At 33.0% G+C, this 26,112-nt stretch overlaps 3 protein-coding genes across 4 annotated transcripts; 2 read left to right on the top strand and 1 right to left on the bottom strand.

Moving 5' to 3' along the window:
• Positions 1–11,226: 11,226 nt before the first annotated feature.
• Positions 11,227–15,284, top strand: LOC107760737 (uncharacterized). Its single transcript, XM_016578834.1, has 5 exons — positions 11,227–11,390; positions 14,245–14,359; positions 14,444–14,533; positions 14,659–14,757; positions 14,880–15,284. The coding sequence occupies exons 1-5, from the start codon at positions 11,323–11,325 to the stop codon at positions 14,979–14,981; spliced, it is 474 nt and encodes a 157-aa protein (XP_016434320.1). The 5' UTR covers positions 11,227–11,322; the 3' UTR covers positions 14,982–15,284.
• A 3,746-nt stretch (positions 15,285–19,030) lies between these two features.
• Positions 19,031–23,563, top strand: LOC107791317 (WAT1-related protein At5g07050-like). Of its 2 annotated transcripts, XM_016613354.2 has the most exons (8): positions 19,031–19,151; positions 19,466–19,659; positions 20,365–20,427; positions 20,517–20,633; positions 21,197–21,431; positions 22,253–22,411; positions 22,495–22,646; positions 23,062–23,563. In XM_016613354.2, the coding sequence occupies exons 2-8, from the start codon at positions 19,469–19,471 to the stop codon at positions 23,237–23,239; spliced, it is 1,095 nt and encodes a 364-aa protein (XP_016468840.1). In that variant the 5' UTR covers positions 19,031–19,151; positions 19,466–19,468; the 3' UTR covers positions 23,240–23,563. The 2 variants fall into 2 exon arrangements, with proteins under 2 accessions (XP_016468840.1, XP_016468839.1); XM_016613353.2 differs by having other exon boundaries at positions 19,039–19,659.
• A 110-nt stretch (positions 23,564–23,673) lies between these two features.
• On the bottom strand, positions 23,674–25,447 carry LOC107791316 (RING-H2 finger protein ATL16-like). Its single transcript, XM_016613352.2, has one exon. It carries the CDS (start codon positions 25,116–25,118, stop codon positions 24,177–24,179), a length of 942 nt encoding a protein of 313 aa, XP_016468838.1. The 5' UTR covers positions 25,119–25,447; the 3' UTR covers positions 23,674–24,176.
• Between the last annotated feature and the right edge of the window lie 665 nt (positions 25,448–26,112).

Genomic DNA, 26,112 nt, shown 5'->3' with positions numbered 1-26,112 from the left:
AGTATGATGGTCCCGCTTTAAAAGAACAAGGGTGATATCCAAAATTGCAACAATTATAGGGGTATCAAGTTGTTGAGTCACACTATGAAGGTTTGGGAGATGGTGGTGGAGGCCAGGGTGAGGAGGTGCGTGTCTATTTCTAAGAATAAGTATGGATCCATGCCGGGGCGTTCGACTACGAAAGCGACTCATTTGGTAAGGATATTAATGGAGCAGTACATGGAGAGGAAGAAGGATTTGCATATTGTGTTTATTGACCTTGAGAAAGCATACGATAAAGTCCCGAGGGAGGTCATGTGGAGGTGTTTGGAGGTTAGCGGCGTTCCGGTAACGTATATTACGGTGATTAAGGATATGTATGATGATACTAAGACTCGGGTGAGGACTGTGGGTGGTGACTCAGAGCATTTCCCTGTGGTGATGGGGTTGCACCAGGGACCGGCTCTTAGCCCATTTTATTTGCCTTGGCGATGGATGTACTGTCGCGACACATCCAAGGGGAGATGCCTTGGTGCATGCTATTTGCCGATGATATATTGTTGATTGACGAAATGCGTAGCGGAGTTAATGCGAGGTTGGAGGTATGGAGACAGACCTTGGAGTCTAAAGATTTCAAACTGAGTAGAACCAAGACAAAATACTTGGAGTGCAAATTCAGTGACGGGACCCATGATGCAGACGTAGAGGTTAAGCTTGATGCTCAGGTTATCCCCAAGAGATCGAGTTTTAAGTATCTTGGGTCTATTATCCAAGGTAACAGGGAGATTGACGAAGATGTCGCACATCGCATCGGAACGGGATGGATGAAATGGAGGCTCGCTTCCAGTATTTTATGTGATAAGAATGTGCCTCCAAGACTTAAGGGTAAGTTTTATCGAGTGGTGGTTCGACCGGCTATGCTGTATGCAACTGAGTGTTGGCCAGTCAAGAACTCCCATGTGCAGAAGATGAAAGTAGCAGAGATGAGGATCTTGAGATGGATGTGTGGGTGTACCGAGAGAGATAGGATTAAGAATGAAGTTATCCGGGACAGAGTAGGAGTAGCCTCCATGGAGGATAAGATGCGGGAGTCGAGGCTGAGATGGTTCAGACATGTTAAAAGAAGAAGCAGTGATGCTCCTGTCAGGAGGTGTGAGAGATTGGCCATGGAGAGTTTGAGAAGAGGTCAAGGTAGGCCTAAGAAGTACTGTGGAGAGGTGATTAGATAGGACATGGTGCTGCTGCAGCTCACTGAGGACATGACTCTTGATATGAGGGTGTGGAGGTGGATGATTAAGGTAGAAGGTTAGTGGGTAGTTTTTAGTTGTTCACCGATAGTCTTAGTAGCATGCATGTCCCTTCATATTCTTAGATTTGTATTACGTTATGTAGTTTTGTTAGCCTCAAGTATTGTATTCCCTGTTGCTATTATTTGGTACTACTTATTCTTTATCTCCCCCTTTTTCTTTTCTCTTCCTTCTTACTTCCTTCCTTGATTTCCTCTTCTTCTTCTTACCCTTCCTGAGCTGAGGGTCTATTAGAAACAACCTCTCTACCTGCATTATGTAGGGATAAGGTCTGCGTACAGACTACCCTCCCCATACCCCACCTGTTGGGATCATACTGGGTTTGTTGTTGTTGTAGGTGTGCATGTCATGTTTATAATTTAATTGTTAAAAATGGCCTTAATTTATTTTCGACTGAGATTACTCATGTTAGAAGAGCGGTTAGTGTTATTCAAGGAAATAATAGACAATCTAGAATTAGGGAATTTAAGACTAAGCGTACCGAACATAACTTTAACCCCAGATTCATGCCAGATGAAATTATTACTAGATAGAATTATACATACTTATTTTTAAAATATTGGTACAAATATAGATTGCCGATAACTAAAGTTGCTAATGCGCATTGTACTGATTTAAACTGTATGTTAACAACTAACACTTGGGAGGCCATTAGTGACGTTGTTAAAGTTTTACATAAATTTTATATATCTATTGTCGAGTTTTCTGGAGCATATTATCCTACTGTTACTATGGTTTTAGTACATATAGCTGAATTTTTTTTTCTACTCTCTGAATTTAAGAAGAAAGAAAAATATAAGGATGTTGTTGAAAAAATGCAAGCAAAATTCAATAAACATTTCTTTCCAATTCCTCCTATTTACTTAATTGGTGCTGTTTTAAATCCTTCTATTAAGATGTCTAATTGTCACCAATTAATCAATGTTTTATATACTTATATGGAGATTGGACCAACTGAAACCCTAGATATATATTGTTGTATGAACAAGCTAAATGATTATTTGCAATAATTATATAATGATTATATAAATATAATTGATGATGCTGTTATTAATGTATGCAATGTTAATTTCACTATGCATTGTACTACTTTTACTGCATCTGCTACTGTGGATGAAGATAAAGGCCTTGATGGTTTTAATATTTTGTCTACATTTTTTTCCACTCAAACTAGCAGTAGGAACATTGATGAACTTCAATTATACTTGCAAAAGCAAACATAGCCTCACACAAAGAAATTTTCACCGTTGATATAGTGGCATGAGAATGAAAAGCAATTTGATGTTCTTTTCACTATGGCTTGGGACGTGCTAAATGTGCCAATTTCAACAGTTGCATCAGAAAGTGCATTTAGTCAAGCAAGATAACAACTAGGAGACACCTGTCACTCATTGGGAATCAATGCTTTGGAAGTTTTAGTATGTTTCAGATATTAGGTTAGATCGGAACGAAAAAATTAAGGACGTGAAGATGTTGATAAACCAGAAGACGAGGAACTTGGAGATATATTAATACATGGTAACCCATCTGAATTTAGCACTCCAGAAGATGGCCAAGAAGTTCATATTGATTATTAAGAACTTACTAAGGCAATGCAAAGCTTTTGAAGTTCTTGATTTATATTTAATAATTCAAATTTGAATTTACTCTTTTTTCTTTAATTTAGTTGTTGTAAAATGTAAACTTTAATTTGCAAATTTGAATTAAAAAAAGAACTTGCAAATTAGAAGTTAATTTTTTTTCTATCTTCATTGTATTATCTTAAATTCTTAATGAAATATTCAAATATAAGGCTTTTAAAGCCTTTGAAGTTTTTTTTTCAAAATTTCAAATATAAGGCTTTTAAAGCCTTTGAAATTTATTCAATCACTCTTTTTATAAGATTTTTTTTTATGTTTTACATCTTTACTTTATCTTAATAATGAATTTTGATAATTATACAAAATAAAAAAATAAAAAATTGGTTCGGAACCGTTCCGGTTTAAATTTTTACCGACAAGGCACGAAACCGGTAAAATCGGTAACCGGACTGGTACAGACTACGGAGAAAGGCTGGTCTCCCTTTTCATTAACCCGGCCCGGCCCCTTGACACCCATAATGTAAGGTAGCAATTATCCCATGAAATAATTGATTTAGCGTGCAAACTGGTCAAAATACAAATGTCATTTAAAAAAGAAGAGATCTTTCAATTTACTATAATGAAAAAAATCCTCAACACATCTATGCCACGATCTAACAGAATGATTTTTTAAATCGAAGTTGGCTAATGGCTACGGTACAGATAGATTTGCCAATAGAAAATTATGGCACGTTCTAATCTTTCTTCATTGTGAAGCAAACATGCACACTCCCACTTTTTTTCTTCTTCTTTTTCTTCTTAACTGTGTATCTTAATGTTTAAGCTAACAATTTCTTATTTGTGCATTAAATCTCCCAGTTTTTAGTGTTTGAGGGCACATTAATTAACTTAAAGACTCATGTTGTAAGATAATAAGATGACGTGACGGTAAATTCAAATTGTTGAGAATCATAGAGTTTGGTTTTGACAAAAGCGAATCGATCCAAAATTTAAACTCTACGACTTCAGGTAATGTGTTCCGTAGAGGCAAGGTTTGATTAGAGAGGTGACAATAGGCCAACCTGTAATGTGACTCCTTAGTTGCTAGGTTTCAAATGACTTTTGCTCATGAATTTTGTATGTATTTATTTGTCTTATTTGTGCCAGTTCCTTAAAAGTGCTCAAAGCTTTTTTTCATAGTTTATTATTGTTTGTGATTTGTATGGAACGTTTCTCCTTACTAGAGTTTTTTTTTTGTTGGAAAGTTTTAACCATTTATCACATCTTTGTCAAATATTTTGCTCTACTCCCCTCTCAACCCCCCCCCCCCCCGGGTTAAAATCTTAACGATTTTCATATTTATTTGTTCTCAATGTCAATAATATTAGGTTCGACTGCACTCGTTTAGCGAGACGCTAAGTGTCTTTAATGGGCAACTAAGTGGCCTTTTATGTTTTTGAATGAAGAGGAGTCTTGCGTAACCGGTAAGTTGCTGTCATGTGACCAAGAGGTCACGAGTTCGAGCCGTGAAAACAGTCTCTTGCATAAATATAGGGTAAAAATGAATACGATAGACCCTTGTAATCTAACCATTTTCCAAACCTCGCGCATAGCTGGAGTTTAGTCCATCGGGCTGCCATTTTTCTTATACACTCTGCTTGATAATTTGGGATGTGCCGCTCAAGAAAATAGAATTTCTTCTCATGGCATATTCAAGTCATGTAGCTTACGAGATATTTTAAGTAATTTGTTTTCCATTGTACCAAAAAAATAAAAAATAAATAGCTTGCTTGGTTTGTTGTGGAAAAATCTTTTCCATAGACTATAATATAGGAAGTGTTATAAAATAAAAGTAATTTAGTAAAACATGAACAAGAAATAGAGATAGAGAGAAGGAAGAGGTTTTCTTCTTCAATTGTGTGTATTTTCTTATCTATTACAAGGCCTTTATATAGGTATGAAAAGTGAAGAAAAATATGTCATTAAGCATAGAAATATGTCATTGAATATGTCATTAAGCATTTGAGAAGATCATGGAGGAAGAGTAGACATCTACCATAATTTAATTTTTCTTATAACACTCCCCCTTGGATGTCTATAGATAATGTGCCTCGTTAAAACTTTATTAGAAAAAAATCCTATGGCAAAAAAAATTTCATTGAAGGAAAAAGAGTACACATGTTTAGAAATATGCCTTTTGGTTGCCTCGTTAAAAACCTTGCAAGGAAAATCCAGTGGGACAAAACTTTGTAAGGAAAAAAGAGTACAACGCGTATTAATTCCCCCTGATGAGAGCATCAATTCGCATCCTTGAGCCTTCGCATCCCAATCTTGTACACTAGTTTCTTGAAGGTTGATGTCGGTAGAGATTTGGTGAACAGATCAGCCATATTATCACTTGAACGGATTTGTTGCACATTGATATCATCATTCTTTTGAAGATCATGTGTGAAAAATAACTTTGGAAAAATTTGCTTTGTCCTATCCCCTTTATGAATCCTCCCTTCAATTGGGCTATGCATGCTGCATTGTCTTCATACAAAATTGTGGGTAGTTTGTCACATTTCAAACCACATTTGTCTTGAATAAGATGTATTATAGACCTCAACCATACACATTCTCGACTTGCTTCATGAATAGCAATTATCTCAGCATAATTAAATGAAGTAGCCACGATTGATTGCTTAGTCGATCGCCAAGATATGACAGTGTCTCCATATATAAACACATAGTCCGTTTGAGATCGAGCCTTGTGTGGGTCATATAAATACCCAGCATAGGCATAACCAACAAGATCGGAATTGCAATCATTGTCATAAAATAATCCCATATCGGCAGTCCCTTTTAGATACCGCAATATGTGTTTGATTCCATTCCAATGTCTCCTTGTAGGAGCAGAGCTATATCTTGTTAAGACATTAACTGAAAAAGCTATGTCAGATCTTGTAATGTTAGAAAGAAACATTAGTGCACCAATTGACTAAGATATGGTACTTCGGGACCAAGAAGCTATTCATTGTTTTCATGAGGTCGGAATGGATGTGCTTTATCCATATATAATCGCTTTAAAATCATTTTAGTGTATGCTGATTGATGGACAAAAATTCCATCTTTCATATACTCAATTTGTAGACCAAGATAAAATTTTGTCTTCCCAAGATCTTTCATTTCAAATTCTTTCTTTAAATAGTCTACTGCTTTAGGAAGCTCTCTAGGAGTTCTAATGATATTTAAATCATCAACATACACGGTGATTATAATAAATTTAGATCCAGATATTTTTATAAAGACACAAGGACAAATTGAATCATTCTTGTACCCTTCTTTCAACAGGTACTCACTCAGGCGATAATACCACATGCCCCCTGATTGTTTCAATCCGTATAAGGATTTTTGAAGCTTTATTTAATAAATTTCTTGGAAACCTTAATATGCTTCAGAACAATTTAAATCCTCAATGATTTCCATTATACGCATATCACATTTTTCTTGTATTGCCAGATTAAAACATGAAATGGCGACATCCACCATAGGAGAACATGTCTCTATATAATCAATGTCAGGATATTTATAAATTTTCTTATGACACAAGTCGTCTTTATGTTTATCGACTTGACTTTTTTTTTCGCACAAGAACACATTTATACCTCCACTGGCTTTATACTTTCAGATGTTGGGATTATCCGTCAAACTTTATATTTTTCAGGTGAAATTAATTTTCATTGCGTATTTTTCATTTGGCCAATCATTTATCTGTCCAAATTTCATGACAGATTTGAGCTCAAGATCCTCGTCAATATTAATAATATTGAGCGCTATATTATATTAACAATATCGTCAACGATTATTTTATATCGGTTCTACTATTACCCAATAAAGACATAACTTATTGAGATCTCTTTATCTTATTATCTTCAGGTACCTGAGCCTCTCCCATGAGGTCTTATGAAATATTATGTCGTGGTGCTCTTCTAGAGCACTTGCCTCCTTATTATGACCATCTTGAATATTTGCTCCTCTCCTTCTTCAAGGAGTTTTATCTTTGGAACCGATTACTCGATTATGCTTCATGCATGCCATAGACTCTATTCATTATGAACTTTATTTTATTTGGAGCATTAGCAGCTGAATATGACATTTAGTTTTGGGTCAGCAAATACGCCTATCAATATTTTTCAAATGAATTATCACTTGAGCTTCAAGTTTACATTTTCTCGTACGAGGATCTAGATGTACTCATAATAATTCATTACATGCATTATTTTTTCAGCATCCCATTTCCCCCCCTATTATTGGGATCACCAACAAAATATCCCTAGCCTTATTTGGGGATCCATCTTTGTGCATTGTGATAGAACAATCAAATCATATAGTACATTCATATTTCTAGATGAAAATTATTTAATTTCTGACCCTGAACCGATTGTGATAGGGAGAACTTATCATAACTTGGCTAGATGCGTATAAGTGTTGTTGTATATTAAATAATATATCACATACCAAATTTTATTTTGGCAATTTTGTTCTCATAACCAATGGTTTAGATATAATTGGAGGCATACAATTTCTGTTAAACCAACTTGGATTTAAACAAGTATTATCAAGATAAATCATCATAATTTATATTATGGAACTGTGCTCTAATAATTTGAGCAATCAATCTTGCAAAAGCCAAACTGCAAGTTGATAACAAATGCACATGTGACCATAGAATAAATGCATCTATTAAAATCATATAATAGTAAACGTTCCACATGGAAGGTGACTGGACCCATATTTATCACCTTTTATTCGTTCCATAAATCAAGGGATTCAATCCCAACCTTAACTGGTATATCATGAGAATAAGCAGCAGAAGAGAATTTTTGAAGAATCTTATATTTCTTCAATATATGTCAATATAATTCTCAATTAAATTTTCGTATCATAATTGAACCGAGTTGGTCAACCGGTCATGCCAACTAATATTTATTTTAGTAAACCTCTAGTTTACTTATGGCTTGTGATTGCATCATCATGCTTATACTTGTATAGTACAAATAGAAGAAAAGCCAGGTAACATTTCATATTTACCCCATATGATTATAGTAATATAAAGATATTCAATCTTCTTTTCATTTATAGTCTCGATATGCCAACCACTTTGGCTAATATATTTGTAAATCAAAATGTTTCTTTTGAGACTTACTATAAGATTAATGTCATGAACAATTTTATTCATTCGGGTAGTAATAAATTAGTTCTTTCAGATCTCTTAACTGCTTTTGTACTACAATATCTTTTGTCACACCATCCATATAATGAATGTCTCTTTCACAAAGAGAATCATATCATAATAATTGTCATGTTCAAAATCATCATAAGCAAAATAATTTCTTGCTTTAATTTTGCTTTTAATAACTTTCATAAGGCTTGACAAAATATTTGGCATATCACATGTATGCGACCAATGATATATTCATGTAAGTACACAATAATATTCATTATCTTTCTTTGTCTCAAACCTCCCTTAGAGGTGAGTTGTAGTATTTATCCAACCATGCACTAGTACATTATTATGCATAATCTTTATCACATATATATTTTCACATTCAATTTCAAGAATGAGTATGCATTCTCAATGTTTATCACATGTCACATTCTCTTCAAAGAATGAAGTATAACCATACAATGTGCTTTATTTTATTTTTTTTCATACTAATTTGATGGTAAACATTGTCTTGTTCTCCCTTTTTATAATTACCATAATGATAACTATTATTATTTTGGCCTTTCGCACGCCCACATTCATTTTTCAACCACTTGTCTTTATTTAGACTTATCATGCACTGCTATCACATTCACTTCAAGAATGGAGCAAATCAAGTGGGACAAGCTTCATGTTTTTTCATGAATTTTTTTTTCTTTAGTTATTATTATTATCAATATGTCGCATTAGGACTCAAACCCAATGCCTTACCCATATAAAGGCTTGCTAGGCCATAATGCGTTAGAACTTGAATCCAATGTCTTTTTATCAACATAGTGCGTTGAGACTTGAACCCATCGTCTTACCCTCCATCTTTGGCATAATAGGCTAAAATTTACTAGGACTCGCACTCGAGCCTTTAAAATATTATTACTTCATAATTATAGGCATAAGTAAATTAACTTTCAAGAAGACATATATAACTATTTCAATCTTGAAACAGTTCCTCTGCAACAAAAATGCTAGTTAGGATATATGCCATTTTTAAAAAAAATAATACAATCACTTTTATATTTTAATAAATTAATTAGGGAAAAGGTGCAGATAACCTATAACCACTTATATTTTAAAGACTATAAGAACTTCACTAAAAAAATCCAATACGGAGGAATGAGCCTTATATTTTCAGCAAAAATATTTAAGGCTTAATGCATAACTGTGACTATTATAAATTATAACTATAATGAGTTTATATTGATTGTATATTCGAATGTCAAATTTGTAAGGTACTGTAAAATCGCCTACATATTTGATAATTTTGCTTTCAATGAAATACATCATGTGATGGTAAAAATATTATTACTAAATTACCTTAATAATTATCTATCATAGTATGTAAAAGGTCAGAACATATATATACGTTGGAATATTATATTTGTCCTATAAGAGATGTAGCAAATAAAGACATACCTTTTCAGTTCTTTATTTCAGTGGATACAATTGAAAAAAATATTTTAACTAAATACTGCACATAAAGTTAATGCAAAGATATGAAAATATGAATGGGTTTAGATGGATGTAAAACTTATCTTTGTATTATCATCCAAGACATTTTTCATTGTACTTGATCTCATTGTCTGCTTATAATTTACATAGTCTTGACGTAGAAGATCATAAAATGAGCAATTCGTGTTGATAGCGTGTTATAAAATAAAAACAATTTAGTAAAACATGAACAAGGAATAGAGACAGAGAGAAGGAAGAGATTTTCTTCTTCAATTGTGTGTATTTTCTTATCTATTACAAGACCTTTATATATGTATGAAAAGTGAAGAAAAATATGTCATTAAACATAGAAATATGTCATTAAACATTTGAGAAGATTATGGAGAAAAAGTAGACATCCATCATAATTTGATTTTTCTTATAACAGGAAGTAGAATATAAAATTTCTAAAGAGATTGGGGATCCATAACACCCGCTTAAGACTTTTCCTTAGAAAAGAATTAAGTTAAATTATGACATAAAAAGTCTTTATATTGAAAGCCCACTAGTACTATTTTTTTCTTTATCAAGTGACAAAGGTAATAATTTGTGTAATTTATACCACAATTGATGTAAACTTCCAAACACCTTATCCTTCTTTTCCTTGTTATTGATTGGTAATTATATAGAGTTTGAAATTCCTAGTAAGAACTCTAAAGGTTTCGCCCAAAACATCAATATACCAAATATTATGGAAGCATAATCGTAAGGAAAATTTGGATTAGAATTATCGTCTAGAAGTGAGAAGAACTCTCATATTTCCTTTTGTTTCTCATTTGATGTTCGGTAATTGCCTTTGAACTTTGAGTATCACCATTAGCGGTGGAGTCAGAATTTTCGTTAAGAGGTGTTAAAATATATAAAAGTAAACAATCAGAAAGTTAAGGGGAGTAAATACATAGTGTATATACATATAATTTATTTTTTTATCTACCTACACAATATATTTTTTCCGCGAAGACACCCCTTCCTATAACGTGGCTCTGCCACTGATCACGACGCATAAAGTTTACTAAAAGAGAAATCGTTTCCTATTAAAAAAAATTTCATTCATCAAGTTCGAATCCAAAAAATATGTTTTGCCATTTGCTTCCGCTGCCTTTTACATTATTCTTGTTATTATTTGATTATTGCTTTTTTCTACTATTTTCGAATCGAAAATCTATTAGAAACAATCTCTCTACCTTCATAAAGTATCAGCGTACATATTACTCCCCCAAATCACACTTGTTAGATTTCGGTTTGAAATAACGAGGAACGCCATTGGCACGTCACAGCAAAATTCCTTTTTCTTTTGTAAAAATTTTCTAATAAGAAAAAATAATACTAGAGGCTCATACATCTTGCAATTGCAGTTGCATAACACTCGCTCTTTCCATTTGCCACGTCACTGAAATTATACATCACTTGACCAAATGCTATTGGTCGTAAAACGTGTCCCCTTCGATTAGTCGTCCCTTCAACGGGTACATACTATTATTCTACTCGCGCGCGTTTGCAATCTGAATATCAAATACTTATAGCGCGGTATTGGAGGGAAATTACAAAATAAATCAAACAGCCAAATTTTTAAAAACAAATATAAAAGACATTAATTTTATGTCTTTTTATGAACTGTACTGTTATTTCACCTATAAATAAATAAATCAAACTGCTAATGCAGTAGAAGTCCCTTGGTTTCTCTCCCCTTTTTGAATCTCTAAAAGTCTTTGTTTTCTAGAGAGAGAAAGCCGTCAGTACAGTAATGGCGTTCTTATCATTCACAGGGAGGATTCTCTTTGTATCAGTCTTCGTTCTCTCCGCTTATCAAGAGTAAGAAACTTCATCATTAGCTTAGTTCAGATCTACTCTGTTTTTCACTTTTTTTTTGGTGTTATTTATGTAGTTTCAGTATTTATACAACTTTATCTGGTATTATTAACTTGCATTGAGTTATTTATCGTTATGTTTTAATTTGCTATGTGGTTCTCCTTGGTTAGAACTAGTATAAGATGAATTGGATCTAGTGCAATTTAGATGAACTAGTAGACTAGAATTGGAACTGAAGTTTTATTATTAACTTGCATTGAGTTATTTATTGCTATATTTTAAGTTTGTTATATAACTAATTGTATTTTTTAGTTAGCTAGGGTTCTGTCCTGAGTTAGAATTAGTTTATGAGGAGCTGGATCTAGTAGGATTTAGATGAACTAGTTGACTAGAATTGAAACTGAAGGTTTAGGTATTTAAGTTATATACACTGATGACATAATTTTTTTTTACATTATCACCATTTTTATCGGATTACTAATTACTCCTCCTATCCCAAATTGTTTGATACATTTCAGATTTTGAGAATCAAACTTCTCAAATTTGACTATGAATTTGGATGTAGAATTTTTATTTTTTGTGAAATAAAATTTACATATTTGGAAATTACATAAAAAAGTACTATAAGTTACAATAATTAACAATTTAAAATATTTAAAAGGTATATGAAAAAATCGTGATAAATAGAACTCCTTTTGACTCTTTGAAATTCGAGTTGTATCAAACAAATTGGGATGGATGAAGTAGTATTTATCAAGAGTTACTTGTAGTTACCTAATAATTTACCTGATTGTGTAAAATGTTTTTACACTGTCAGCTATAGAACGCGTGATAGCATGCTGGTTACCATTTTTACCATATTATGAATTAGCGCTTATCAAGAGATTACTTGTAATTATCTAATAAGTGACTTGATTGTATAAATATTTTTTACACCGTCAGTGCATAGAATTTATGCTCTTTAGAATTTGTTCATATGGCTTTTGATGAGCTAATTGTTTAATTGTTTTAGCTTATACTTACTAGCTATGATACTCGGACTCTCCAAAAGTGATGCCGCGGCCGTGTTGGATCCTCCAAAAAATGCACTAAATTTGGAGTATCCAACACGCACCCAACAACATTTTCGAAGAGTTCGAGTAACATAGCTTACTAGTAGTTACTTTGGTAGTGAAGTTAAGCACGTTTGGTTGAATGATTGCGTTTGTTCGTTGCTATCTATGTGTCGATCTATTTGAAGAGGTAGGTTTACTTATATAGAATTTAAGTTCTATGCACTAACGGTGTAAAAAATATTTGCACAATCAAGTCACTTATTAGGTAATTACATGTAAATTTTAGAATTTGATCATTTGGTTTTGATTAGCTAAATGTTTAGTATGCAATTATTCTAGCTAATACTTATTATTTACTTTAATAATAAAGTTAAGTACCATCAGGTAATCTTAGGTAAACTTCTTTGCTAGGCATTAAATGTTAACTTGGTAAAAATCTTAAGTAACCTACTATCACAAGTTAAATTACACTAAGTATAAAACATATTGGCATTGTCAATATATATAATTGAATACTACTTTTATATTTCTTTTACAGAAGGCTATTTTTATGATACCTCGCTGTGTGCAGTATTAGTTGAGATATAACAATAACTGTTCTATTAGTTTGCTAGAGCTACAAAAGCTATTGTTTGGAAGTGAATTTGTCTTAAGATTAGCATAGCCAGTGGAAAATTACCTTGAAAAGTTTTACCTTAAAAAAAGAAACATTGACTAGTAAATTTTTTGATTGTAAACACCGATCAAAATTTGTTATCTATAGTTCGTAAGAGGTGCCTGATATTTGTACTAAAAATTGTTCCAAAATATTTGTTATTTTACAAGAACAAGAAGGCATTATTTTCTTTTCTACTTCCACCTTTATTGATAAGGGTAATTTAGTCAAATATTCATTATGATTAATGCTATTAAATGATTTTCTTAATACATTTGCCAATTATTGATAAATCATTTAATATCATTAATCATAAGGGTTGTTTGAGTAAGTTACCTTTATTATATCTCCTTATAATGAGTAATAACTGTTGAGAGACATGTTTGAAAATCATTTATTGGAGAAAGGGTAGGTAAGGGAAAAAAATTAATGTCTTCGTGGTTTTCTAAAGCGACACTTTGGATCAATTTTATTTTGCTAATACAACATTTAGAATGACATTGGGGGTAGTAACATTTTTCTTCTCGGAGTTAACAGTTCAACCTCGTCTGTGGCTTGTGTTATGTTGTAATACAGATCTTGAGCTGAACTGCTATGTGTGAAGTCTTTTCACACGAAACATACAGAAGTCAGTTTCAGATCTTGTTAGAAACTCAACATAAACTTTCTAGTTTATCTTTATTTTTTTTATGTACCTGGGACATGTCCATGTAATGGAAGCTGTTAGTTTGGGGGGAATAAGTACCAAGGTGCGGAACTTAACACTGCAATGCCACACAGTTATATTAGCCAGCAAGTTGTGTTCGATAAATTCATACTTGTGATGATAATCAGGTTCAATCATGCTGCTCATTCACCAGGAATTTGCTGAAATGCTTCTGGGAAGATATAAATTGATAGATTTGGATACTTTTCCATCGAGCAAAGCTGTAGGCTTGTTTATAGAGCAATATTGGAGTTGTATCTAGTATCTACCCGCTGACATATGTACCCAAAATTTGCCTGTATTTGCCTGCTTTTTATTTCATACTTTTGTTTTAAGACGTAGGGGAATATTAATTAAAGATGTTAGGGATGGTAAAAAAGTTATATTATGAATTCTTTAATTCTTAATTGCATACATGCCTCATACAATAGCTGTTCATAGATTCAGCGAATTTGGGGTTGACGGTGGGTCAGCAGCAAAGGCTTTAAGTCCTAAGTTCAATGTTTTCTCAAAGCATGTGACGACACACACTGGATTTCAAGTACCACATGTAGAGGTAACAATTCGGCTTTGCTTAATTGAATTTGGTTGTAACAATTGTCTCCTTTGTTCTGTCTAACTTAAGATATGTCATTCACAGATGAAACATCTAGTGTTGGGGGCGTTAGTTATGAAGGGTCTTGGAAGCCTTCTTTTTGTCTTTGGTAGCTCTCTTGGAGCTTACATCCTGGTGTGTATCTTCTATTTCTTCAAATTATTCGTCGAAGTTGCTTTTATTAAAATAAGTGAATTTTTCTCGAACTTGCTCGCTTCATCCTGCTGACTGCATCTTGATCTTGGTTTTCGTCAATGAAGCTTTTGCATCAGTCCATTGCTACTCCCATCGTATATGACTTCTACAACTATGATGTTGACAAGAAAGAGTTTGCTCAACTTTTTGTCAAGTTTACTCAGGTAAGCCAATATGAATGTCTCTTTAGATCTTTATTTCTTGCATTCATTACCAAATTGCTATTTCTGGAGTGAACCTTTGCAAGGTTTTATTAAGTTGTGTATTTTGCACTATTTTTTCACAGAGCTTGGCACTCCTTGGCGCGCTGCTCTTCTTTATCGGCATGAAGAACTCTATGCCCAGGCGATCCACAAAGAAGAAGGCTCCTAAGGCAAAAACAGTTTAAAGGATGAGATGGTTTCAGTTTTGTTGTGATTGATTCACAGCACGCCATAGCCCCTGAAGAGTTTCTTGTAAGCGTTGTATTTTGCAGTTTTACTGCACTCTCATTTTGCTCTCTTTTGGTTGAATTTCCCAACTTTGTAGCTCTTTTTTTTTCTTTTCTTTTTTTCTTGTTTTCTGTGGATGGAAGTTTCACTCTTCCAAAAAATGATTTAGACAGTGATAGTCCAAAAGAATAGGGAACATTTAGTTGAAAACGCTTACATTTGAGTACTTACATTTATTTGATAGCTTTTGTTCGTTCTCACATTCTAGATTTCTAGTGCGCTCTTTTCAATTTGCACCGAAGTGTCCTATTTGGTCAAAAAATTAATAATGGCACCGAAGTGTCTTATTTGGTCAAAAAAATTAATAATGACACCGAAATGTCTTATTTTGTGCAAATCACCCTACATTGACGTTGTTGAAGACATGTTCCCGTGATGTATGGGTTCAAGGAGTAAAAGACAGTGGAGAAATCTTATAATAATGAAAGAGAAGTAAATCCAACAAAATAGTGAAAGACAAAAATAAGAGTGAGCTTCATTTTCCTTTTCCCCCCTTAAACCAATATAAAGGTGAAAGATATTTGTTGGTCACTAGTTGCAAACTATATTTCTTTTCCTTTCCCAATTAGGAAAAATAATACACTTTTCGGCTACCGAATGTAAATAGTTTCTGACGCAGGCTAAAAAGTGAAAAAGATACAAAAATATTGGTTGGCCACCAATGGTTGCAACTTTATTTTCCCTTTTCCTTTCCCAATTAGGAAAAATTAAAATAAATCATGCATATGTTTTTATTACATAATTTAGAAAATTCTCTCCTTTGCATAATTGCATCTTCTCAATTCTCACTCGGCCATCATTCTTTTTCCACCCCAGATGCAATTCTTATAAGTTCTTGGATTTTTAGCATCTGGGGATAAATTCGTTGAAGTTAAAATGATGTTATCGTTTTATATTTTTCTAGCACCTTATCTTAAATTCTGATCAGTCCGAAAATTGACTATACCGTGCTATTTTTACTTGATCACATTATATTTAGCTTTTGGACTTTATATATTTTGATTTTTGAATAAATTTAAAGAATCGGCATCTATGATATTTTCTGATGCTGGCAACAGCAGCATATACTTTTTCTAGCGCACATATATAGAATCAACTAAACGAATTTTCAGCTTTTGTTAATCATGCATGTTGTAGTTATAGTTATTCCGGCATTCTAAAAAAAATGTAGAGAATATGTGTCCCGTGTTCGAGATATCTCAAGGTCAGGCGAAGCTAGAGACATAGATACAAAATTCGGACGAATACAATAGCTTTTGTTTAAATCCTATATCTATATTAGGAAATTTTGTGAATATATAAAAATATTTAATTATGACCCTAGTAAAGAGACGAGCTATGAATTCGATGATAATTTAAAATTTCATAAATTTCAAATCCTGTTGGTCATCCATATAACGTTGCATCTTTCGTGGTAAATTGGCAATCAAAAGGCTACAATTGCATGTTGTATAGGTAGTTGTTTGCCGCTAGAAATTGAAGTTTGTTTAGTTAGTTGCCATCTCTCTTTGCCTATACTGTACAGATGTTATCAAAATAATAGCCGAAATATATATATTTTTATATTTATTTACATCTCTTTATGTTATATACAAAAAATATATAAAATTTTATATCTTATGAGTTATGCGGCTATTGGGCATAAATAGTTTCGGCAGCGAGCTAAAAATGATCTTTAATGCATGATGGAATATTTCTTTGCTAATTAAAAAAACGGAAAAGGGTCAGAAATGCCCTTAACGTGTTAGAAATGGTTCAAAAATGTCCTCCTTCCACCTATGGGTTCAAATTTGCCTTTAATGTTATTTTTAGGCATAAAAATGCTCCCCTCTTAACGGAAAGATGGCATGACATTGATGAATATTTTAACATTAAGGGAAAATTTGAACCCAAGGTGGAAGGAGGGCATTTTTGAGCCATTTCTAATACGTTAAGAGCATTTCTGATCCTTTTCCGTTTTAATTAAACATGTAGCATTTATTTAGTCTGGAAAAAAGTGAATTTGTTTTTACTAAAAACTGAAAAAAAAAGAAAATATTCCAGTTTTGATGTGCTAACTCGTTAGAAGAACTAAAATATATAAAAAATGAACTCAGAAAGAATATGGACAAACAAGGAAGGAAGAAGAAGAGGAAATATTTTTTTTAGCTTTTACAAAAACATTGCTTTAGAAAATTGCTTTTCATTTTTTTTTTTTCAGTTTTTACAAAAATATTATTTTAGAAAATATTTTTCAGCTTTTTTAAAGCAATTTTTTTTGTAAAAACTGGAAAAAAAAATATTTTCATTTTTTCCAATTTTTAGTTAAATTTTTTTTATTTTTTTCTAGACTAAATAAATGCTATATGTTTAATTAAAACGGAAAAGGGTCAGAGATGCCCTTAACGTATTAGAAATGGCTCAAAAATGCCATCCTTCCACCTATGAGTTCAAATTTGCCCTTAATGTTAAAATGTCCATCAATGCCATGTCATCTTTCCGTTAAGAGAGGGGCATTTTTAAGCCTAAAAATAACATTAAGGACAAATTTGAACCCATAGGTGGAGATAGGACATTTTTGAACAATTTTTAATACGTTAAAGGCATTTCTGACCCTTTTCCGTAAAAAAAAAATACATAACGCATTAATTACAGTTCTTTCTACGGGTAACAATGGAAACTTTGTTGCTAAAATTTTCATGAAATATTATTTTCAAAATGACATTTTCACATAGCCAACGAAGAATGGTGACGAAAATTCTATTTCTAACCTTTCTTGGCAACAAAAGAAATAACAAAATGAGCCAATGATGGATTTCGCACCACAAAATAAGTCGAGAAACTAAGGACGTTTGCAATATTGACAGCTTAATATTTTCTAGGAACGAAAGATTTTGAGCTCTTCTCAAGCACTGAATAATTAATTTTAATGCCTCTTTCTAAATTGGGAAATGATCAAACTAATTTGCACATACAATTAAGGTGGGAATAAAAACAACAAAAATATTTCTTTTTGCACGCGACACGAGTAGAGTAAAATAACATTTCATACAATAATTCGCAAACTTAGGATAAAACTTCAGGATTTAAACTATACACATATTTAAAGTGCAAAAGAATTTTATGTGGTTGCATATTCAAACCTATTTTTATTTGATGGAGCAATCCACTGTATGTAAGACATAAAAAGACTGATCAAAATTAAAAGAGTGGACCTGAAAATATGCCGAGAATGACTTCACAAATACACCCTTTTTTAATCTTCATAGACAAAAGTGGTTTATGCAAATGGTTCATCAACATAGAACCGGAGCTAGGATTTGAAGTTATTAACTCTGAATTATCATCGAATCCATAGCTTGTTTTAGTTATTGGATTAGTAATTAAATTTTGAATAAATATTTTTTTAATATAATATAATGTCTAATCAAAAGCTATTGATTTCATTCGAATATGTAGCTAATATTGTAGCCAAAGACGAAGTCAAGATTTGAAACTTATGCGTTCAAGATTCTAGTCCCTTTAAATTACTCAGTTCTAAATTAATATTATATATAAATTCAATAGAATTTTGAGATAAATACAAAATTTAGATCCAAATTATTGGGTTCAGTCGAACATAACCGAAGAACTAGCTCCGCCCTGGTTGTAGCTACTCCAGTGGCTACACATCTTACTAAATTGCGTTTAAATGAAGGACAATACTCCTTATATAAAGGAGGAGTGACTACTACACTTTTTTTTTTGTTTTTCACTCGGTGTACGGTATCTATATTGGGGCCGGACTAAATCCAGATTCATGCCGAGAAGTCCCACATTGAGGGTAAAACGCTCCCTAACAAAAGCGACTCAATAGCTAAGAACTCGAACCCGGAACCTCTGGTTAAGGATGAAGTAATACTTACCACTCAATCACAAACCTTATCGGTGGAATGACTACTACAAATATAGTATCATTTACGACACAATCTCCTACATGCACGACTTGATGTTTTTATTCTTTCAAAAATGTTTTCTTCCAAATTCTTTAGTGGACAACACATATCATCTATAAGGCAATAATCTTGCACTCCCTTTTGTTTTTTCAGGTGGTGGAATGTTTGTTGAATGACTTTTTATGCCTTTTCTTATTAAATATTCAAGAATAATTGATCACTAGAATATTTTATTTTCTCCATTCTTCAAAAATTTTCTCAAAGTTTTTGCTATTCTTTACAAAAGAAAGACAAAGAAACATAGCTTACCCTCACATTTGAGAATTTTCAGACTATAATAAGAATATGGTGGAGAACAAGATCCTATCAATAAGCAATTGGAATCGAACCCCATTCTTCTATATTCTCTATATTTTCTGGTAATTAAATTCTGGATCTTATTGTATTAGTGTTTTGTCAAAGAACAGGAGATGGCTATTATGGGCATTTTCAAGAAGTTCAAGCCTCATTTTCTTATGGTTTTAGCTCAGATTTGCTATACTTTTCTGTATTTCATAACTGAAGCTTCCTTCAATCATGGGATGAATCCTCATGTCTACATTACTTATCGGCATATTGTTGGTGGTTTAGTTATGTTACCATTTGCCTATTTTCTCGAAAGGTATGTATATATCACTTTTCTCTAATCCAAATACATGCATTAAAACAAGACAACTCGGTGCACAAAGTATCACGTGTTTACACAGGGTCTGGAAAAGAGCCGTACCCTAAAGGGTGTGATATAAACAGCCTACCCTAATGCAAGCATTAGTGGTTGCTTTCACGGCTCGAACACGTGATCTATAGGTTACACATAGGCAACTTTAGTATAATTCAACAGTTATAGTAGGTTGTTAGCTTTATTTTTTCGATAACCAGTTTCACTTATTATAGAATAGTTACATGTAATTATCTTTCAACCTGATAGTGTGAAATTAGTGCATAATAGCTAACCCTTTTTAGGGAGGGAGGGGAAACTGCTATGAAATGTTTCAAGTTATTAGTTCCCTTTGTACTATTTTATATGATACTATTTCCTTATTAGTGAGTTAAAAAGAATGACATATTTTTTAATCTGAAATAATTTAACTCAAATAAATTTTCTTTTCCATTCTTAATGTGAAGCTTTCATACAAAAATGTGGTATGTTCAATATCATATAAGCTTAAAAAATCTTATACCTACACACAAATGTTACGACATGTTTAAGACTACAACTTTTAGTTAAAGGTCTTCATTTCTTTCTTAAATTTCGTGTCCAATCAAAATACATCGTATAAATTGAAATGAAGATTACTATCTAAAGGGTTCTGTTTCTTTTCTGCAGACAAACAAGACCAAAGTTAACTTTGGCTTTGCTATTGGAAATCTTTGTACTTTCTCTTATGGGGTAAGCTCAATTGAACATCATATGATATCATCCTATTGAAATATAGTTCTGAGGAAAAGAAATTACTAACAGTTTGTTTTTCATTTCAGAGTGAGTTTGACGTTGAATATGTACTTTGTGAGCTTGAATTTCACTTCTCCAACTTTTGTATCTTCTATGGTCAACACTATTGCTGCACTAACCTTTGTATTAGCAGTAATACTCAGGTAATAAAATCTCAACAACTTCAAGAAAAGAATGCAGAAATTAACAGTTTATGAAACTAAAATCTAACATAGAATTTACTTAAACTCACAGAACTTAAACTCATCAATTAAAGGGATTTAAGTTATAAATACCTCCGTCTCAGAACCTTGTGGGGTTAGGAGTAAAGCATCCCGAGTAGACCAGTAGCGGAATCAGAATTTTCACTAAGGTGTGTCAAATTTTAAAGAAGTAAATACACGAAAAAGTCAGTGGAATAAAATATATAGCATATATACATAAAAGAACAATTTTTACTTACCTAAACAGTGTATTTTTTCAGTGAAGGGGTGTCAGCTGACACCCCTTGGAGCTTTATAGCTCCGCCACATCCGAGAGTGTAACAATCTTTACACCATCATGTGATTTGACATGCTATAACATGCCACTTAACATTTACTTAATTTAGTTTACTAATCAATGTTACGTGTAATTACCTATTCAATGACCTGGTAATATAAATATCCATTATACTGACAGTACATAAAACTTAAAACTCTAATTAATTTTCTTTTAATTGTACTAGGTTGGAAGTTGTAAATGTTGGAGATCCTAGGGGAATAGCAAAAATCTTAGGAACACTGGTTTCATTGGCTGGTGTAATGACAATGACATTGTACAAAGGAGCTTGTCTGAAAAACCTATGGCAACCTCTCATCTATATTCAAAGAGGTGGCAGTTTTGTGCATGAAAATTGGTTGAAAGGCTCCATTCTGACTGTTGCTAGCTGCATTACATGGTCCATATGGTACATCATGCAGGTCCTTCTATGAAATTCTTGTCTATTAATTCTCGTTCGTCGAAAAATTATACCGTGCAAATAGGGTAAAATGATACTTTTTACCCTATCTATTTCTAGACTAGTTTTGCACTGTAAATTGTCGTATGATGATACATGAGCAGGGGCGGAGTTAGCAAGAGGGAAAGTGTTTAATTTAGTCTCATTTGTCGAAAAGTTATACTGTGCAAACTTTTCGATTACATATACTGTTGAATCTCCTTGAAAAAAATTTAGTGTAAAAGGTAAAGGGGTTCAAAGGTTGTTTTAATTCATAGTTCAAATCTCGACTATGACATATTAGTATATTTTGAATCCCCTTATATGAACTCCTGGCTCCGCTACTGTATATGGGCTTCACGACACCCCATTTTGCATGTGTTTAGCAGTACGGAGACGCTTGGATCTTCATTATGTGTTTTTTCTATTTTTGTTGATTTATGCTCGGGTTAAAGGTTCACTTAGCGAGTGTTAGGCTATTATCTAAGGTGGATCTAAGATTTAAGCTTTATGGTTAAATATTTAAGGTTTTTAGCATTGAATCAATTGTATTTTTATAAGTATGAGTTCAAGTATACTATTTGTTTGCAAATTTAATGGATTTATACACATAAAGTATGTTTACCATTAAAAGTACTGAGTTCAGATGAACTGGTGCTGTTGCGCTGCATCCGCCTCTGTCTGTCGGATGCATGTCACAACGAATATCTGTCACGACCCTCCAGTTTTGGATCGTGACAAACTTTGTTACAGCTTTAGAGTGTAGTTCTTTTTTCTAACTAGTTTACCTTGAAAATCTTACAGGCTTACACACTAAAAAGATATCCAGCACAATTGTCACTTACTACATGGATGAGTTTTGTTGGAGCAGCACAATCAGCTTTTTACACTGTTATTGTACAACATAAAAGAGCTGCTTGGACCATTGGTTTCAACATTGATTTTTGGTCAACAATATATGGAGTAAGAAGAGTCCAATTATCTATCTAAGTCAAATTAAATTTGGCTGTGACAAACATTAATGTGTTGTTTTTAATTTAAAACAGGGTATAGTGATCTCTGGTTTAGTGGTGTTTATTCAACTTTGGTGCACTGAGCAAAAGGGACCTGTTTTTGTAACTATGTTCAATCCACTATCAACTATATTAGTGGCAATTCTAGCATACTTTGTCTTTGGGGAAAAGCTATATATGGGCAGGTAAACAACTCTTTCTTGTTTTCTCTTTTCTTTTTGTCAGTGTGAGGAGAATAGAGGTGGATTATAGAGCTTAGGGAAAAGCTCCAAATATATCTTAACGGGTTGCGCTCGTTATGGGACTTAACCCAACACCTTACAGCACGATCGAGCTGATGACAATCGTTTGCGGTTTGTCTTATATATAACCGCCATTTACCTTTCAGCCTATAGGTGCCCCCATCGTATATTTGGACCTTATAATTGTTTAGGGGTATAATTGAACCTTTTTTTAAAATTGTTCAGGGACATTACTGCTACATTCACTACTCTTTGTAACAATTAATACAGGCTTAATATATATATATATATATATATATATATATATTTTTTTTTTTTTTTTTTTTAGCGAAATACTTTTTTCTTGACATTTTTTCAGCATAATAGGAGCAGTAATAGTCATTGTTGGCCTTTACTTGCTCTTGTGGGGAAAAGAAGATCCCAAATCAGAGAGAAATGATGAAGAAAAATGCAGCACAATCAAAAGAGAACAACATGAAGACCATTTGATACCAAAATTAGCATCAAATGCAAATGGTTTTAGAGCACAACCTTAGAAATCCATGCCATTCATTTGGACAGCAAACAAAACTTATACTAGCTAATTCCAAGAATATATACTAAAAACCAAAACAATAAATAAAGAAAAAATCAAGTATATTCAAGGAGAAATTTCAGGCCGGGAGTGCTTATCCCTTAATAGGCCTTATGCGGTATAAATCTGAATTAGTCGGACCAGTGATTATCGGATACCAAATGGTTAAAAAAAAGAGATTGAAATTGAGCTTGAATGCTCCTTTTCTTGAAAGGTTGAAAGGCTAAAGTGGCATATGCACTTTGTACAAGAGATTCTTCTATTAGTTTAGTGCTTCATTTTATTAGTATCCTTTGTCAAGAGAGATTAATCTAATTAGAAATAAATATGGATTCTAACAATCATCAAATTATACAAGAGATTGTCTTTGTTGTGGCATGGTACTGATCATTTTAAAGAGTCCAAAAGTTTTACAAGCTCAGACCAGAAGTAAACAAAGAGCGGTAAAAGAGAATAAAGTAGTTGCGCACATTCTTTTCTTTTATAGTTGGACTAAATGGAAAGAGACGCCGTGTAAGTCGAAGACTTTCACAAGTGTCGGCTCGCACGCTTTTGATAAGGGCTCGATCGTGAGAATCAATTCCAATTGAATCTATGGAAGTGAGAACCATCCAACTATGTAGAATCGATCCCAATCAAATCCATACGCCACTTTAGCTTTCAACTTTTCAAGAATTAATAAAACTGGTCATATATTTAGCTACAACTGCTGAGGAAAGTACATAAATAAGGACCAATTTATAGGAAAAATATACATGAAAGAGAAAAAGAGATTACCCCTCCCTATATTTTTCTATTTTCCACAACTATCTTCCAAAAAACAAATCCAAGAAACTTTACACCTATACAAACAAAAACTACCAAAATCTGAAAATAAAAGGCCCCCCCCCCCAACCCCCCTATGACTCTAAGTGAACTGGTAAAACTGCATTTCTTGATCCTCTTCCATTCCCAAATGAAAAAAATCTTTTAATTCTACTACTACTACTACTACTACTACTACCTTCACTAGGACTAACATTAGGAACTTGCCTTTGCTGCTGCATAATCTCTTGAACTGCTACGTAAAGTTGTCGATCCGACGCTGAATCCATTGAGAAAGATCTCCTAATTGGTTGAATTGTGAATTCTTCATCTTTCTTCCTATTTATGTCAATGCATTCATCTCCCATACTTGAAACATGACTCAAATTTTTGACTTTCTTTTTTGGTATGTTTGGTTCAATTTTTCTTGGAGAAGGACTAAATGAGAAATTCCCTATTTCTATCACAACATAGTCTTGATCTTGAGGAGTGATGATTTGATCCAATGGGGAATTTGTTGTATTTTTTGATAATGAGATGCTAGTTCTACAAAGTGGACAATTTGTATTATTTTGTAGCCATATGTCAATACAATCAATGTGAAAAATATGGGCACAATTTGGAATGACTCTTAGCATTTCATCTTCTTGAAAATCATTCAAACAAACAACACATTCACAAGAAGTTGTTGTATTTTCCAGTAGTAAATCATCTTTTTTCTCTTCCCTTTTCTTGTATTGGAAAACGGGGATTGATCGAATCACTGATTCGTTCAGTCCCCGATTTTCCACTGCTTGTGAGTAAACCGTTAAAGGGTCTTCAATATTTCGACTTCTTGAAAATGAAAATGGCCTCAAAAGATCAATCCTTTGCCAATTCAAGCAACATTTGATGGCAAAAACATAGTAAGTGACTAGCAAGAAAATAGTAGCAAAAATGCCTATAATAGCTATGGCAATAATTGGAAAACTAGAATGAGAAGAAGAATGCAAATTAATTGGAGGACTTTTCATGGGAGAAATTGATTCTAAATCCATGTTGTTTGAGAACTCGTATAATTGGCAATTTAATGTATGCTATGCACTGCACTAGGCCTAGTATTGCTTAAAGAGGTGTCAAAAGAAGATATGGGAAGGTTTGTAATTTTCAACACTGAATAAGATGACGGACCAAAGTCCTATTAGAAAAAGGGTCAAATTTTGAAGAAACTTTGGGAGGGTATTTAATGACAAGAAACAGAAGTATTACTAGAGGAGATATCAAATGAATAAATGAACATTTATATATGAGTTTCAGCAAATATTTTAAGGTGAGAAGCAGATGGAAGTGTGAACATAGAGGTGTAGCTGTTGACTGTTGTCTCTTTCCCCAATAAGAAAAATCTTAGTTGGCAAAAAAATATATTTTAATTGTTTATTTCTTGATCGCAGGAATTTATATTAGTAATCATATAAGAATATGATCGGACGGATGAGATTTCTTTTAATTAGAAGTTTCTAAGTTTCAGCTATGAGAATATAGAAATTTTTGTTAGAGTACTATCTTAAATGATTTCGTCAATACTTAAAAGGGTAGCTCAGGGCATAAAGTATTCCGCTTTCGCGCAGGGTCCGAGGAAGATCGCACCCCAAAGGGTGTGATGTAACAACCTACCATAATACAAACATAGTGGGCTCGAACTCGCGAGTCGTGACCTATAGGCCATACAGATACATTTTTACCGATGGTCCAGATTCCCCTTCAAAAAAAATCAAAATAAAAATACTTGTGGCATATAATTTTGACATCGCAACCTTATGTATCGAAAGTCAAACCTTTAGGAATAAGACGAAAGAATTCTTGAAAGTTTTTATATGATATAAGAAATTTTGGTAGGGATTGTTTCTTTCTAATGGATCTTATGTAATAAAGTTGAATTAGTCAGATTCCAATATAAATAATGAAACCAACACATCATTTGTGGGTTTGCCTGTTCAGTGTTGACTGATAACCCTAGGTAGAAATTATATGATTTTTTTTGTTGAATTGTTG

Source organism: Nicotiana tabacum, chromosome 14 (genome assembly GCF_000715075.1).
Source record: "Nicotiana tabacum cultivar K326 chromosome 14, ASM71507v2, whole genome shotgun sequence".
NCBI classification, from domain to species: Eukaryota; Viridiplantae; Streptophyta; class Magnoliopsida; order Solanales; family Solanaceae; genus Nicotiana; species Nicotiana tabacum.
The sequence above is the reverse complement of the archived record's forward strand: the minus strand, read 5'-3'. Positions and strand labels throughout refer to the sequence as shown.

What these genes read in the sequence shown, in the direction of transcription:
- LOC107760737 (XM_016578834.1), top strand. Translation starts at nt 11,323, where the DNA reads ATGGCGTTCTTATCATTCACAGGGAGGATTCTCTTTGTATCAGTCTTC. An exon ending in TTCAAGTACCACATGTAGAG is followed by an intron (nt 14,360 to 14,443) that starts GTAACAATTCGG and finishes TGTCATTCACAG; the next exon opens with ATGAAACATCTAGTGTTGGG. An exon ending in CTCTTGGAGCTTACATCCTG is followed by an intron (nt 14,534 to 14,658) that starts GTGTGTATCTTC and finishes TCGTCAATGAAG; the next exon opens with CTTTTGCATCAGTCCATTGC.
- LOC107791317 (XM_016613354.2), top strand. Translation starts at nt 19,469, where the DNA reads ATGGCTATTATGGGCATTTTCAAGAAGTTCAAGCCTCATTTTCTTATG. An exon ending in GTATTAGCAGTAATACTCAG is followed by an intron (nt 20,634 to 21,196) that starts GTAATAAAATCT and finishes TAATTGTACTAG; the next exon opens with GTTGGAAGTTGTAAATGTTG. An exon ending in GAAAAGCTATATATGGGCAG is followed by an intron (nt 22,647 to 23,061) that starts GTAAACAACTCT and finishes ACATTTTTTCAG; the next exon opens with CATAATAGGAGCAGTAATAG.
- LOC107791316 (XM_016613352.2), bottom strand. Translation starts at nt 25,118, where the DNA reads ATGGATTTAGAATCAATTTCTCCCATGAAAAGTCCTCCAATTAATTTG.